This window comes from Anomalospiza imberbis, chromosome 3 (genome assembly GCF_031753505.1).
Source record: "Anomalospiza imberbis isolate Cuckoo-Finch-1a 21T00152 chromosome 3, ASM3175350v1, whole genome shotgun sequence".
Classification (NCBI taxonomy): Eukaryota; Metazoa; Chordata; class Aves; order Passeriformes; family Viduidae; genus Anomalospiza; species Anomalospiza imberbis.
Genome location: NC_089683.1, coordinates 68,401,614 through 68,418,567, shown reverse-complemented (window position 1 = coordinate 68,418,567; position 16,954 = coordinate 68,401,614). Strand labels below are relative to the sequence as shown.

At 33.9% G+C, this 16,954-nt stretch overlaps 1 protein-coding gene across 5 annotated transcripts in view; it reads left to right on the top strand.

Moving 5' to 3' along the window:
- The window catches only part of FMN2 (formin 2), a 158,761-nt gene that overhangs the window by 90,920 nt on the left and 50,887 nt on the right, over nucleotides 1-16,954 (top strand). For all 5 annotated transcript variants that reach the window (XM_068184971.1, XM_068184970.1, XM_068184965.1 and 2 more), the window contains 5 exons: nucleotides 4,201-4,292; nucleotides 4,433-4,562; nucleotides 5,483-5,629; nucleotides 7,480-7,539; nucleotides 7,720-7,840. In XM_068184971.1, the coding sequence (XP_068041072.1) occupies nucleotides 4,201-4,292; nucleotides 4,433-4,562; nucleotides 5,483-5,629; nucleotides 7,480-7,539; nucleotides 7,720-7,840 (550 nt within the window). The remainder of the gene's footprint in view (nucleotides 1-4,200; nucleotides 4,293-4,432; nucleotides 4,563-5,482; nucleotides 5,630-7,479; nucleotides 7,540-7,719; nucleotides 7,841-16,954) is intronic.

Here is a 16,954-nt window from a genome sequence, read left to right as displayed (position 1 = left end):
AACCTCAAAATGGCTTTGCAAAGAGAAAGGGCATCCAGAAGACTGAAGTGCATGACACTTCTCTGCCATTAAGATTAAAACTTTCTCCTCAATTATTTCTTGTAATTTTTTTTAAACTAGCAATTACAATGTGATGTCTTTTTTTTTTTTGGCAAAGCCTATAAATTGTACTTGAGTTCTGACGATCCAACTTTAAAAGAATACGATATTTATTATTAACCAGGGTATCTCTGTATATCCTTGTTTCAGCTACTGTTGACAAAATTCCTTAGACAACTCACTCAATGTTTTTGAAATACATGACACAAACTTTTAAAGTCAAGTTTGCAAAAAAATAAAATTCCATGCATTTAAACTGATCTAAATTCAGAGCTAAGGTTCTGTTGCAAGGAAAGAAAAAGCTAACCAGGAAACGTATAACATTTATGTTGTGATAAGGGCCCTTATGAACTTTGGTAAGAGTAAATACAGGCTAAACTCATACTCTGGAAGAAAATGGGAAAATAATTAAACTGAAGCAGAATATTTTTGCAATAATTTAATTCAGATTTATGCTGTCTGATTTTAGATACAGTTAATATCAAATTCTAGTACATTATATTATTTTTCCACTTTTGATGCTATATATCTATATCTTGCTAAAATTCAAAGAAAGAGCAGTAACATTCAAAGATGTGCTTATGCAACCAGGTTAATGGCTTTTATGAGAAGTAGTTACTGAAAGGGTTCTCTCTTGTCACAAATTTGTAGGGGAGTAAAAAAGCTTTTAAAAAAAGTTGTCCATCTGTAAATTGGCAAACAAATAGGTGTTAACAATAAAGAAAGCTGGTAAAATTCTGAGAAATGGTCTTCGATAATACCTGTGCAATAGACGCAGTATTCCTTTTCTGTCACAATTTAAAGTACCCATTGATCACAGTTCTGGATACCTGAGCCATAGTTAGTGACTTGAAATTCAGGTTTGATTCTGAACTTGGACTGTATACTTCAACTTCTTGATTTTGGGGAAAGGTGTAAACTTTCTCTCTTGAGTTTTGCTCTGGCCTGCCCATGAGTGGATCATGCTTAGCCTTTGTATCTTTGACAGTTGTTACTTCTTTGCATACACAAACTGAGAATAATGGCTTAAATAAGGAATAGGGAGTCTGCCTAACCTTTGCTCGTGGGATTTGGTGGAGAAACATCAAGAGCTTGAACATGCATGTATGTAATAGATTGCTGTGGTAAGCACTCTAATATTTCACTCTGTGTAGAAGGCCGGGAGAGAGAACTCTCAGTATTTATTCTAGAATATTTTCAAATAACCATTTCGTTTTATGCTCTGTGCTAAAATACTTAATTCTGTTTAACTATTATGAAAAAAATGTCAAGTGATTATATTCCCATTTAACAGAAGAGAAGCTAATTTAAAGACTGGCCAGAAATAATGGAACTTAATTTAAATTGTTAGTATGAGAACTTGTTTACTTTTACAAAAAGCTAATTTTTTTTTCAAAAATTTACAAGTGTAAATTGAATACAGGAACTTCTTCAAATCTAAGTTGAATAAATAAAGTAGCTTTTCTTACGCAGTCATGTCATTTGCACACCTAGACCTCTATGGCTCTGATGACATGACCACTGGAACAATGCTACCTCTCTCGGCATCCTTCTAATTTCTAAAATCTGTAGATTTCATCTATTGCCAAGAGAGTTCCTACTGATTTGAGAAGTGCTGGAAACTTTCTTTTCTTTTAACTCTTACCTGGGTTAAGAGTGTTCTAGATTAGGTGTGGATATGTCCGGTTTACATCAGCATTTTTAACACAAAACCAAACCCAAGCCTTCTCCGCAACAGCACATGCAATATTTAAAAGAATACTTCTGCAGTTAGTTGTCTCCTTTCTAGTCCTCATCCTGTCTCTGGAAGAGTCTTCTAAGATTGGATTAAAAATGGATTAAATTTTCTGATCCTAGTATCTTGGAAACATTCTTCTTCTCAGGATGGCATTATACAAAAAACAATTGCTACACTTATTGTACTTGCAGATCCTTTTTCTGCCTTGACTTTATGCAGAAAAGTACCTTTGGGGGATGAATCCCCAAGTTTCTTTCATCACACTGAAGTGAAACTGGGGTAGGGAATTAAGGAAACTCAGTGTTATGAAAGGGCCACTGCCAGTATTCTAAAATTAAAAACTGGTAAATAAGCCTCAGCTTAGCTCGTGTTAACTGAGAAAGGCCTGATGCCATATAAACAGCAGATAAAGGAAGGCCCAAACAGGCGAAGGGAAGTGACCTGCTCAGCACTAGTGGGACCATGTTTAGGATGCTATGTGCAGGTGTGGCCTCTCCAGGGCAAGGGACAGTGGCATATTGGAGCAAGGCTAGCACAGAGCATCGATGACAATTAAAGACTTGGAGAAGTGTTATACAAGGAGAGGCTGAGAGGCAGCTGGGGTTGCTCAGTCTGGAAAAGAGAAAGCTCAGAGGAATGTTACCAGTATGTACAAATACCTGACTGGAGAGGGGGAATAAAGAGCACAGATCCAGACTCAAGGATGCCCAACATATGGACGAGACATAGTGGACCTCCTGGATTTGAAACCCTGGAACAGACTGCCTAGAGAAGTCATCAGGTCTCCATCCTTGGGGATATTCAAAATCTGGCAGGACATGATACTGAGCAAGCTTCTCTAGCTGCCTTTGCTTTGTGTTAGTGTTCACCTAGACAGTGTCCAGGGGTCCCTTCAAACCACAGCTATTCTGTTTTTAATCTTTGGTATGGGTACTACCACGATTATAATTTTTTAGTGTCCAGAACAAAGTTTACTGCTGGACAAAAAAAACATGTTTGCAATATTTCCAATTTGTTGAAGTATTTGATATATAAGATCAGACAACTTTAGAGATGATCTTTGAAGAACATCAGCAGAATGTGTGACATCATAGACAATTGGCTTTGCAGTTATTTCCAGGCTTCTTGAAGAGAAACTCTGAAGGGCTTTTGCTATATGACTCTTCAATCTCTTCATGTTTCTATTTCGCATCTGTATTTTCTCCCTTTTCACATGGGGAGATTTCAAGAATCTCAGAAAAATGTATTCAAATCCAAATTTCTGGTTTCAGGTTCCTGATGGAGCAGGCATTATGATTTGAAACAGCTCTATCCCTCTTCTGCTAACCCTGCAAAAGCGTTCAAGGGAGAATGCAGATGCAGCGTATCTTACACTTTGCCATTATCTGAGTGATTAGAATATAATTTTCCACTGTTGTCATCAAGTTCTGTGGTGGAGAAAGTTTAAAAATTAGTATATTTTTTTCTTAGAGGAATAAAGGTAGATACATCTTTTTTTTAACTCTTGGGCAGATTAATGTTTTGAATATCTTTTGAAAACTGCTATGATTGTCAAAAGAAGGGTCAGAAGGAGAAATTTTCATTTCACTTTTATTCCTTTCCATGCCATTCCATTTTCCAGTACTACAGTTTGGAAAAAAAATTTACCATAGCTTGGAGCACAGAAAAAAGTGAAGCTCAGTTTCTATTGATTGGAGCATTGAAGAAGAGAATTCACAGTGTGCCACAGAGTTCTTCAAGAAACTAGGCAGTTTATATGTAATTTTTTTTTTTTTTTGCTTATTAAGATAAAAAATGAAATTATTACTCCAAGGAATTATGCAGTAGTTCTCATGTATTAGATGTATGATATTTCCATTATAAATCAAATATGGGTTTTTTCCAAAGTGTTTTTTTCAAATCTCAAATAAAATTTAAATTGCAGTAAACAATACAAAACTCTTTTAATTTATTTTTTTAAATGTATTATTTAAATATATAGTTAAAGATCAGATCACATTCAAATGTAACCCAACAAATTTGTTAAGAGAAATACAACTCTCCTTTTGAATCCTTCAATTCAAACCCTTCGTAAATGAGCAAAGAAGAGAAATTGGGAATTAAGATTATTCTCTCAGTACATCATTGAATGAGTAAATACTTTGTAGACTGCTAATTGTCAATTATTTGCAAGATATTCTATTCTCCATCAGATCTATTTATACTTAAACTTTGTGGACTTTATACTTTGTGGACTCTTATAGTTTTACTATAAGCAGATGCAAGAAAGTAAAGAAAAATCTATGAATTTGATTTGTTGCAAGGGCATATTTATGTTTGACTATTCGCAACCATTTTTTGTTATATTTTTTCCTTTATTCCAGAGAGCACAATCTGATGAACTAGAAAAAATAGAAAAGCATAGCAAGGCATCCAAGGAAAAAGAAAATGCCAAGTCTTTGGATAAGCCAGAACAGTAAGAACATACTTATGACAGAGCAGTTTTGCTCACTTTAAAAAACTTTCTCTGCTGTAGTAAAATATGTATATAAACCCCCCCCCAAGCCTGTACCTATTAACAGTGACTCAAATAATTTTCTTTAATCACTTCTTCAGGTTCCTCTATGAACTCTCACTGATTCCAAACTTTTCAGAACGTGTGTTTTGCATCCTGTTCCAGTCAACATTTTCAGAAAGCATTGCTTCAATCCGTCGCAAACTTGAATTGTTACAGAAATTATGTGAGGTAGGTTGTGCTCTGTGAAGAAAATCAATCTAAATTTCTGGTTTTTAATCTTGTTAAGCTTTACTCATATTTCAAAAGTTTTCACTTTATTTGCTTAAATATCTTAAATATTTAAAATCTGAAGGATAGCAGAATAGAACATTTTATGATTGTGCTTTAACATCAATGTGAATTTTTAGATTAGCTTTTGCTACTAAATTATATAATGCTTTTGCCATCAGTGTGTATCAGCCTCTGGAAAACAGTGCACCTTCTTTTGTTAAAGGAAAATTTTCCCTCTTCACTGTTGCCGTTATCACTCTTTTTCAAAGGAATGACAGTTCAGCTATCCTTGTGTTTGTTGAGACATGTGCAACTTAATAATATCTCTGATATCTAAAATCAGCTGGAGATAGCAATGTGTCTAGTCAGAAGAGATTACTGGAATTTTGCGGTCCCATGAAAAACAAATATGTAGCTTTAAAATGCAGGTTTCATCATTACTTTAATAACTTAAAACCATTTCAACTGTTTTACATTTTACTATGTAATCTCTTTTTTTAATTAAAATTTTTAATTGTTCAATCTGAGTGTTTTATGAACATCTTGATGATTTTTTTGTGAAATTAAATATACCATTTTCAATGTTGGTATCAGTTAAGGATTACTATTTTGTTTTTCTCAACAGGTCATATCTGTTAATCCTGTACAGATTTTCTGTTTTTTTTTTTTCTAAGTATCTATTTTGGAGACAAGATTCTCCATTCATATAAAATTACATATTAACATAGCTCTACTTTTATGTGTTGCAGTAGAATGTAATTTCCATTATTTGAGTCTTTATACAAAGTATTATTTCTAAACACAACATTAACAAATTTTCTCATTAACCATAAATATTAATGGGACTTTGAAAAGAATGTTTCTTCTCTGTATTTCAGACATTGAAGAATGAATCAGGAGTTATGCGGGTTCTGGGTTTGGTTCTTGCCTTTGGAAATTACATGAATGGTGGAAACAGGACACGAGGACAGGCTGATGGGTTTGGATTAGATATCCTGCCAAAACTGAAAGATGTCAAGAGCAGTGTAAGTTTATTTGAGACTTCCTGAAGACCCGAGAAGGCCTCAGAAATTTCAGAAATTACTTAAATTCTCAGAAAATTACTTTGTTTCTGAGTGAATGGTGTGAAGCTTATGAAGGCATGGAGAAGGGACTTCTTTTGTTACTATGCTTATCTGATCACACTTCTAGAGATGAATGTATTTCTGTAGAATTATGAAAACTAAACATCCGTTTTCACTACTGTAAAAACAAAAATACATAAAATTATGTTTTAGTTCTTAGTCTGATGTACACTTGACTTTCAGTACACTTCATAATTCCAACTTTTCATGTAATTAGAAACAATACTATGATCTTACTGTTAAAAGTTTATTGTGGAAGGAGATCCATGCTGATTAAAAATATTTGTGAGGGGAAAATTGTCACTCCTAAAAATGATTGAATAGGCATCTAGAACATTTGGGATAAACCAAAATTCATTCTTTATGTACACCATGATTACAGAGGTTGTATTTGACATTGGAACATGTAGCCACCTGAGTAAAGGACTTCTTGATTCAAGATTTGTCTAGGGTAGTCTTCTCAGTAAAGAGAATGATTGTTAGTGTCTTTTCTTGCTCAGTACTAAACTGTAATTTATGTGTTACCAGCACTTTTTGTCTTTGTTTAATCTTTTTGGGGTTGCATTCAAATATCTGCTTTTGTTTACAAGGAAAAAATCTTAGAGTTTCTATGGCTAATGAAAAACCTTATCTGAATGTGATAGATTATAGCAATAACTCTTGAGCCTTAAAATTTGTTCCTACATCTGTCTGGCAAGTCACTGTTAAAATCTTCAATTCTACAAGATCTTTCCCTTCTTGGTCCTTCACTAAATATACATATTTTAGCTGCTGGATTAGGTCACGTGAGCAGAGATTTAACCCTGAGTTGAGAGAGCACGTCAGCCATTTGCCTTTTTAAATGGGTGGAGGAACGTCCTTCTTGCGTTCTGGTTTCTTTGGTAAACCAAGGTAGCAGTGATGTGAATGACACTTTAGTACAACACATTTAGAGCAGCTTACTCTAGCTGCACCTTCAAATTGACTCTAGATCCAATACATCACTAGTTTCAGAGCTCCAATTAGCTGGAAATTTAGGCACACTAAATTTAGTTTGGTAACTCAAGACTTTGTACATAATTTGCTGGAAATATTATGACTATTAAGCTTTCAGATGCAAGATACATTTTCAGTTTATTTGCAATTGATCAGTCAGGAAAGTTCTTGCAAAATCCTTTTCTGAATTTTTTTCTGAAAATATCTGAAAATTTAATTCTGTCAGAAATCCTCTTCAAATGGAAGATTTTTTGCTGAAGTTTCATTAGAGAGATTACAGAGGGGAAGCAATTAAAAAGCTCCCTCAACCCCCAATGCTCCCCCCTGCTCCCCAAATTCTATATTTTTAAAAATAACATTCTTTGTTTAATTTAACTTTGCTTTGGTTGTAGTTGTAGTGTTGCAAAAGAACTTGTATACATGAACCCAGAAACACTTTCTCTTTTCCTTCTTGGGAAATTTCAGAATGTGAGGATTTGGTTTGCAATCAGGTAGAATTTAAAAAATCAAGAGTGTGTTACATGAGTGTTTTCTCTTTCTTCATTTTATTTAATGATTAAATGGAACTTCTGGGTGTGGTTTGTTTTTGGTTTAGGTGGGTTTTTTTTGTATGTTTCAATTTTTGGTTTTTTTTTTTTTTTTTTTTTTAAAAGGGACCAAACCAACCAAGTTTTTTTTTTTATACATTAAGTATTTCATTTATCTGAATTATGTTTTCTGATTTTTTTTTTCTGTGAGTTTCAGTAACACAGCAAATTCTATACTTTTCTATACAGGACAACAGCAGAAGTCTTCTATCGTACATTGTCTCATATTATTTGCGTAATTTTGATGAGGTGAGTGAAAATTAAAATTAACTTTTAAATTCAGATTAAGCAACGCAATTTACTAAATTTGCTCTTCTGATAGTGAGATGCAGGAATATATAGGAATATTCTCTGTGCTTTTAGTTATATATTTTAGTATAGAAGAAATGTAATGAGCACTAGGTAACCGTTCAGTTGTTTTTTCGTCAGGATGCTGGAAGAGAACAATGCATCTTTCCTCTTCCGGATCCACAAGATCTCTTCCAGGCTTCACAACTGAAGTTTGATGATTTTCAAAAAGATCTCCGCAAAATGAAGAAAGATTTGCGAGGTACTGAACCTAGATTAAGTGCTAATTTTATGCTACTATTATATCTCTTTTATTCTTGTTTGTATCATTTTGAGAAATTAGATGATACTGTAAAAATAGTTGTGTATTTTTAACTTCTCAATTAGTAGTTTGCTTCTTTAATTTGCTTTTCTATGACCATTTATGCCATAATCCATAATCTTCTGTAGGTAACCTGTAAGAGGTTTTTAAATTAAACAGCTTCAAAACAGGTAAAATCTTCTGCTTCAAAACCAAACCAAAAAACTTTTTTTTTTTCCCTTTGTGCAAGCTCATTCCAAATCTTTGACCATAAAAAGCACTGCAAATTTTGGGACCATGTCCTTGATAAAAAAAAATGGTTTATAACCAGGTCTAAATACTATCTAGCAGATAAAAGAATATGTATGACATTGTTAAAGACACTTGAAATATCTGGACTTTACTAAACAGCAATACGCAAAGGAAATATTTTTTTCTCTTCTTATGAAATGCTTTCTTTAAATGAATTCAGCAAGCCTAAGATGTATTTTTTTTTAATGTTTATTGTATGTTTCTTATTAACATGGGGATCTAGACACTGAATTTGTTAAGGAAGAGTAGTTTGCACAAGTTATCCATGATCTTCAATATTTTTGCAAAAAAACTCTGTTAAACTGGTCAGTTATGTTACTGTGTGAAATCTTTGAGGGAGAGATACAAATCAAGGAGGGATATTACTGTTGCCTTGCTGCTTTTAAATGCCATGTCTCTAGAGACCTAGGAATGGTTTGGTAATCCATTAATCCCTGGACAACCTAGAATGGGAGGTTTTCTATTACAACAAAAACATAACATGGCTACCAAATGATATTTGACCTTCTCTTCTTGATCCTCTCAAACTTTCTGTTTGAATATTTTAAAAATTATTTAAAATATTTTGTGTATTTAAAGTATTTAGTATTTTTAGTATTTAAAGTTGTATCAAAGTCATTCAGGGTGACACTGAGGAATGAACAGCAGTAGCTTCCATTTACTGCTCCTGAACAGCCTAGGGGGCAAAAGTCTCAGAATTCAATAATGAAAACTTGTTTCTAGATTTCTTGCAACTTCCAGATAATCTCAGAGCTGATATCTAAGCTTGCATATGTAGAAGAAAGATACTTGGGTCTTATTTAAAAAAGATACTTGAATTCAGGTGCATGTTAACAAATATACATTTCCTCACAAATTCCTCACAAATTCACCAAAATGGGTTTTTGTACATGAACGGTTGAATATTTTTGCATCAAAGTTGAAATTTGCACGCAGACATAAATATCTTGTGGAATAAATCCACACTGTGCAGTGATCAAAGCAGGGGTTCTGTAAAAATGGAAATTACACGCTTCAATCTGCCTTCAGATTGCAGCTGAATTCTTTCTGTGCTTCCAATCCAACCCTTAGGCTCAAGACTGTTGTCAATCTTTTCTGTAGTTAATGTAACTGAAGAATAACTACAAGCACCATTGCTCTTTCCCTATTGCATTTGGTACAAACATTTTTGGGGACAGCACCAGCAGCTTCATCCTATCCTGAATATGAAGTGAAAATTTCAATACCAGACTGAAATATCAGTCCTGACTTCTTAATAGTCTCCAGATATGCAAAATGCTTTGTGTTGACTTTCTTTCTCAAAGAAAAGTGACAAGATAAATTAAAAACCATTTGTGTTAAAAGATTTCATGACCATAAGAGGTGTAGTAGTAAAATTTAGTAATACACTAAAAATCCTGTGTATTCTCATAGCTTAATTGTTGTAATGAGTTCAGTGAGATAGAATAGCCTGTCTCAATAACAATAATTTCTAAATAGATTACAATTTTTAATAGAATGTGTGAAATTACTTCAAAGGGGTTCTTTTTCTCTGCATTTACTTTAAGTACACCACCAGATTTACTAATGAACCTGTGGAACCTTATGAGTTACTAGAGCTAGTAAGTGCCTAATCAAAGTCTGAACAGGAAGAAGGTTGTATGATACTGAGAAAATTCTGACAAAATTCTGAATATGAATCTATTCTTTTGAAGTCAATGCGAATAAATGAGTATTGATTATTCCTGGGAAACACTGGCTTTAAAGGCATAGAAATAAGTGCCCAGACTACGTTAGACTTTTATAATGAGATGTGGATTGTAACGTTGGACTTACATTCATCAGTAATTAGATGGCAGATTTTGTGAGTGGATTTCACCATTTGGTAAGGTTCGGTGTTTGATTTGTTCTTTGTCACTGAGAAACTGAAACTTGTAGATAATACTCATGCAGGCAGTATCAACAGTTTAAGGGTATTCTGTTCATGTTAGTTTCAAATAAGCTAAAAACCATGCAGTGAGATCATGTTTATTACAACGTGGGAAGGAGGTATTGGTACACCCAGAAAAAAAGTCTTCTGCAGATATTTTATTACTGTCTTAGAAAACTTTTCGTGATCATTATTCAAAGGTAAATTTCATTCCAGAAAGATCCTTTCATAAAATTTTAAAAAGCCTGAAGAGAATACTCACAAAGCAGAGGACAGTTATTATTAAAAAAAAAAAAAAGTTTCATAGGTGTAAAAGTAGCAGTTCATTTTAGTGCTGCTGCGTTTTTCCATCTAAAGATGTCAGCGGTGTACACAGCGCATGCAGATATAAATAATCTTCATTATTATGTAAAATAATTTTGCTAACATGCTCTTTCGCAGTTTGGAGTTTGGGCTTATGTTTGTATTAGTTATTATGCTGAGTGCTTTAAAAGATAAAGGACTCATTCGAACTTCTGTGCTTTCTTCCCTTTTGACTATCAAGGATATTGTCCATTTTCAAGTGTTTATGAACTCTATGCCTTGGCAGTTTGTTTTCTTTTCTTTAGAAAAGAAAATCTTGGCAGTTTCTTTTCTTTAGAAAAGAAAATCTTCTCTACTATTTCAGGTTAAAAGAGCAAGTCCCAAGAACTTTTAGAAGCATGCCATGTGCCTATTCCAAGATGAATAATATAGAAATTTTGGTTTTTAAAATGATACAAATCCAAAGGATAACATTTATATACCAGATTTTTTTGTAAGATAGAAGACCAAAGAACAAGTAGATCCTCTTACTAACAAATCAAGTGAGTTTGGCTCCATCTGTTGCTCCTAGATTTCACAGCTCTCCAGGATTCCCACTTCAGCCTTTTTGACTTCAGTGACATATAGTTTGTTAAGCAACTTGATCTGCTTTTGATCTCTCCTGGCTGTCAGCAATGTTCCTTGATGCAGTCATGCCAAGAAATGACTTCTGTTCCTATGTCATTCCACAGAAGAAACTTTAGCACTTGCTACATGACTTAAATCAACTCACCATGTAAAGAAAATTGGGCATCCAGGGTCACAGGAGCAGTGTGTGACACTCACTGATTAGGATCTCTGTTATATAACTATTAGTATCAGTATATTTTTCTAGACACTTCAGAGTGCTCCAGGTAGAGGAGAAAGATGTGGAAAACATTTATTAAATCAATCAAGATTCTAACCCTCTTTGCTCTGACACTCTCTTAAAGTAAAATTCTAGTTTAGGAAAATGTTGACTTTGTGGCCCAAATTCACAATGGATGTGGATGAAATTCTTCCAGATGTATTTAGTTTAGGAAAGAACTAGAACACTAGAATGGCATTGAGAGTTATAGGATTATAGCAAGTTAAAATGTTTAGAAGCTATTCTTTGACTGCACATTACATTCTAGCCTTACAACATTAAGTTTATTCTTGTTAATCAGAAACTAATTCATCACTTGTCACTTATTGCAAAACTTTCACTGAAGCTCTACTAAAAGGGAATTAGAAACAATGTCAGGCCGAAAGTAAGTCTGACTAAAAGAAGAGATTAATAGTACAATGAAATGCAGATTGCTATGAAATTGAGTTGAAGTCAGTACTTGTTTATGTGTCATAATGTCATATTTAATATATTTGATTGGAAACTGACTACAAGCAATAATTAAGATAATTTAATATTATTTTTGTAGTGATGCTTTATTTTCCTATTCTGAGTGTTTACAACTCATTGAAAATTCTCCATCCAAAAGAAGCTGGGCTGTGTGGCCCAGTACATCTCCCTGATTTGGCATAAATGTGACTGAGAATGTTTATAAAGTGTTAAGCATTTACAGAACACTTTGTATTTTAAAAGCATGTTCCAAGAAAAACCCCAGAGTATCTTGGAAAAATACACGTTCCTTGTTTTTTAAAGTGCTTCTTACAGTCACCTAAAGTTACCTATTCGGTTTGGACCTGCTAGACGTAGAGCTGTTATGTGCTCTTGTGTTTAACACCTGCTGGGTGAATAAGAGCATTGGAAGCACCATCTTGTGCTACAAAAGGGCTTTTACAGGTTGTGTTTGGGATGGTGTCAATGTGCGACTGAGAGAGTTCAGACAGCAATAGTCTTGTTAGTCATTCCTCTTGCCTCAATAAAGTTTGCCCTCAATGCCTAGAAAGAGTTCCGAACCCTGAGAGTTCAGTCAAGCTGTAGTTTGAGATGGAATTTTACACTTCATCGTCAAATCTGTGTCTGGGGTGCAGGGATTACTTTGCAAAATAAAGTTGTATCCACTATTAGTTCTTTAATAAGTAATATTAATGCTTTTGGACTAGAGTTTTTAAAAAAATGCAGCATTCTATTTGGCCCTCTCTCTCTCACACACACACACGTGTATCCTTGCATCTTTTCATATTCTCAAGACTGTATTCCATCACCGTTCTGATTATGGATCTAAGATTCTGGCAACATTCCAATGCCACTTCTTGATCAGAAGTAAGAGTGGTATTAATTGCAACTTCAATTAACAAAGTTGAACAGCCTTAATTCATTCAGGGCCCCACTTCAGGTGGAAGAAAGGGAAGGGATTGCTCTTCTAAATTTGACTGTCCTCTCCTAAAGGAGGAGAGGGACAATCTAAGGATTGATAGATTTTACAGTTAAGGAAAGATCTTGAGCCTAATCTAGTGATCTATCTTTTAAAAAACTAAAATTTGGTGAAATAAAGGAGATCCTAAGAGATTTCCCAAAAAGGTTTTTTAATGTGCTTGTACACTGGTATTTCAAGTTTCAAGAGAGGGTGGAGCTGCAGTAGAGAGAATTAAAATGAGAAAAAATTGTATTCTTTGGAGTTTGAATTCATTCCACCATCAAAAACATTCAGAATTTGAAATGTTTGTGGTTTTGTCATTCTCTGTCAAGAGTTTTACTACAAATGTGAATGAAGATATTTCCCAATTAAGAAATAGATCCTTTATTTTTCTTCTATGATCCATAGATTCATATTTTGATAAAAAAATTCATTCGGTCTTTTATAAAAACTGCCAAATCACTCAAGGTAATTAATGGCAAAATAATATAGCAACAGTAGTGGTTTGGGTCAGTCCTCCAGTTATCTCTACCACCTACCTTTACAGAAACAGGTATAATTTTAACCAAATTAAACCCTTACATTTGCCTACTCATTAACAACTGTATATCCACAAATTCTGTTTGTTCTGTTATCACTGAAAGGGTTAATTGCTGCAGCTATGCCGCATGCAGATTCCTAAACCTAAACCAGATGTAAACTGAAGCCAGGCTTTCAGTCAATCTGTGAGTCATATTTTACTGTCCTTAAAACTCCAAACAAGGAGCTGTCTATGGCGGCCCTTGAAGACTCAGCAGTTCTTAGTATAAGTCATTACAATTCCAAAAAAAAAAAATAAAAGAAAATTAAGAGCTCTTTCTGTATTTGTGGCTGGGTTCATCAGAGTTTGTCTTTTGATGAGGCCAGCATTGTTTCTTTTAGATAAAGTCTAAACTTTCTTTTAAAGCCACAGGTTGCAGTTAAGGAATCCAGAAAGCAGTGAGGAAGTTGAGAAAGTAGTGATAATGTTGTTCTATAGTTTTCAGACAAGTAGGACACAGGCACATCTCCTGTGGAAGTTTGAGTACTCAGAACCTTAGAAAATTAAGGACATGATTTCAAAGCTTCCGTAAAAGCTTAAATATGAGTAGTCTGGCAAGTCTCAGTTAAAGGTATGCTCTCAAATATCTTAAACTATCTTGAAAATCCACCTGACTTCTAGCAGACTTCTACAGATAAGTGTGAAGTTTCTGAATTAGTTAACAAAAACAGCTTAATGGATCTGTTAATTGCTCATCCAAGATAATTTATTGGTCTGCTTGCTTGCTTTTTTTTTTTTTTTTTTTTTTTTTTTTTTGATGGGTTGGGTTTTTTAATTGTTGGGTTTGGGGCTTTTGTTTGTTTGCTTTTATTTTTAATTTAATTTTTATATTTTGGGGATTTGAAAAGAAAACTCCCGTTGCCCATTGTTATCCTTGCCAAAGAAAATGCAGTAAGCCTGAGGGACAGCTGGTCATCTGCTCATCCATTTTGTTCAAATAGAAATATTTTATGTTTAGAAGACATTTGTGCTTCCAGGGACTAAAATTTAGCATCCAACAGAACCAGCTGGAAAATGTGCATTCAGCAGATAGATATTCTGAATGTTGAAAACTCTTAATTCTCATTTTCAGAAAGGTAAAGTAGATATTTCTGATAATAAGGCTGAGTAAATTTTACATCACTTACCAGAATCACTTACTAAAAATGCTAGTGCACAGCACAGATTGTTAAAGCACAGATTGTTTAGTCACTTTCCTTTTCCATACAGGTGTCTCAAAACATATTGGCTGCTGTGAAACTTTGTTTTTACTAAATTGACCTGAAATAAAAATAAAAGGAAAAATAGGATGAGCAAGCTAACACAATAGCTTAAAAATGCAATTAATTGTATTTTAACACAGAAATAGAGAATGAGATGAATTCTTGAGATACTGGATACAGCTGAAGTTGCAATTTGTTTAAATCTCTAAACTAGTTCTAGGCACAGAAATTCACATCAATTTCCAGATGAAACGCATTTGAGACACCTGTCTATGTATGAGCAAAACAGCTACCAGTTTGAATTGCCCAAAAGAATCCATTTTGATTGCTTCTGTGAAAAATGGCGTACAGTTCTCTGCAGCATATGATCTTGAGAGGAGACGAAATTAGATGTACTATCGGTCCTTTCCATTGTTTATATTTTGCTTATAGGTTAAAATTGGTTTAGAGGGCTGGAAAAAAGGTGTCTCTGCCCTTCCCAACTTCTGTTTAGGATTTGAGATCTCTGGAAGGTCTCAAGTGCATAATTTCGGACTAGAGGGTACTGAAACCTTCACCTTGCTTCAAAGCAACAAAAGTTTCTTTATTCCTGTTTGGGCAGTTCAGTCCTGTGGCATCAGCTGGCTTTTGTGACTGCCTATATGAGTCTCATTTGTGGTGCCTTGAATACCTTTCAATTCTTTCACTATAAGAAAATTTAAAATCTGCTTCAAGTAAATGGAGTTTTAAAAATATGCTAACTTTATCTAAGTTTTTTCAATTGTATACACATCTGCTAAAATGAGAGAATAACTAAACGTGAAAATAGGGAACGTAAGACCAATTTTTGAGTCACTAAAGAATAGTCAGACAAACTTTTGCTTTAGACAAAACTTTTACAAAGTCATCCCAGCAGATCCCCTTTGCCAATCTATTCCTTTCATATTTGGGTTGTTTAGCTGAGCAGCTTCATGTAGATGAATGTGTTTAAATATGAAGCTAAAGATAAAAAGTATTAAATTTAGAAGGCTGTTTGTATTCTCACATACTTTTTTTCTGCCATTTTTTTTCCTCCATCTTGATTGGAAGTTATTAAATACCCTTCTGACACAAGCATTTACCCAGTATCTTATTTCTTCATTTGGGAAGAAATACTGGGAACTGGTATTTTGTGCTACTTTTATTTGATCAGCACTCTAAGTTTTTCAGTTACAATGAAGAATAGCAATGGCTCATATGAATAGTGGGGCTTTATATTCTAGTGGCAAATTACAGAAAAGAAGAAATGAGTGCTGTATCCAACAGGTTGTGCAGGGAGACTGCAATTCCAGTCTTGGTGATCTGGAGAATTGATAAATTTAGGAAGAGCTTACAGGCCTGTTAATTCTGTAATGAAGAAAGCAACTGATGAACTAGTTTGTTTTAAGCATCATAATAATCATTAATATGGTAATAATGACTGGGTTTTTTCATTTTTTAATTGTATGTCTGGATACAACATATAATATTTTACTCTCTCTACAGCAAGAGAAAGGTATTGTTTTCCCTGTGTTTTCTTTTTGATTTTAAATTATTTACACAGTGTTTGCAATTCAGGAATAAGGTAAAAAATGGACCTGAACTATTATTCTTCTGAACATCAGAGATTTTAGTCTTTTCACAGAGCAGAAAAGATCAAAAATTACTCCACCAAAAACAGGACAAACAAAGCTATCATTAAATGCACACCCTTTCCCACACCACATATATGTACACAAACAAATCAGCTATGGGAGAGCTTCCAGTATCTGAACAGTTAAGTAAGAGACATTTCATTTTGAAAATCAATACTACGTGTTTTGTTAAAATGGGTATAGGCTAAGATTTTTGGTGGATATGAGTCTTCATAGTATACTTCTCTCACATTGGCTGAGAGATCAGGGGTTCAACTAAGCTGCAGACATTCAAGAGTATAATGATGTACTGCTCTGAAAAATATTTAATCCATATTCTTGAAAGAGGTATGGTATTTCAGTGATATTAAAGGTTAAGGTAGGTTCTATCGCGTCTTTCAGCTCGGACATTTATTTCTGCATAAGAGAAAAGAATAATTCAAATTCTATATATTGCCATCAGAACATCTCCCTTTGCAGAATAGTGCATAGGTCCTCTATTTCTTCTTCTGTCATATGTTGTAAGAAAATCCATGCTCATTTGGATCCTCTCCCCTATTTCACATGCGTTGACTAATGTTTGTTTAAAAACTACAGGTTTCCCATTATATAATTATATATTATATGACTATATTGGTGGGGGCATTAGTTTTTTTTTGGTTTTTTGTTTTTTAATTTCTAATATTGCTTCATAAGTAGAGAAATGTGCTTGCTACAGTAGATTACCTAAGTAGACATACTTATCTTTCCCCTAAAAGTCTGCTGTTTTTATTTCTGTTTCTCTCTAAGCTTAAAAAAATAATGATTAAAATTTAACTTT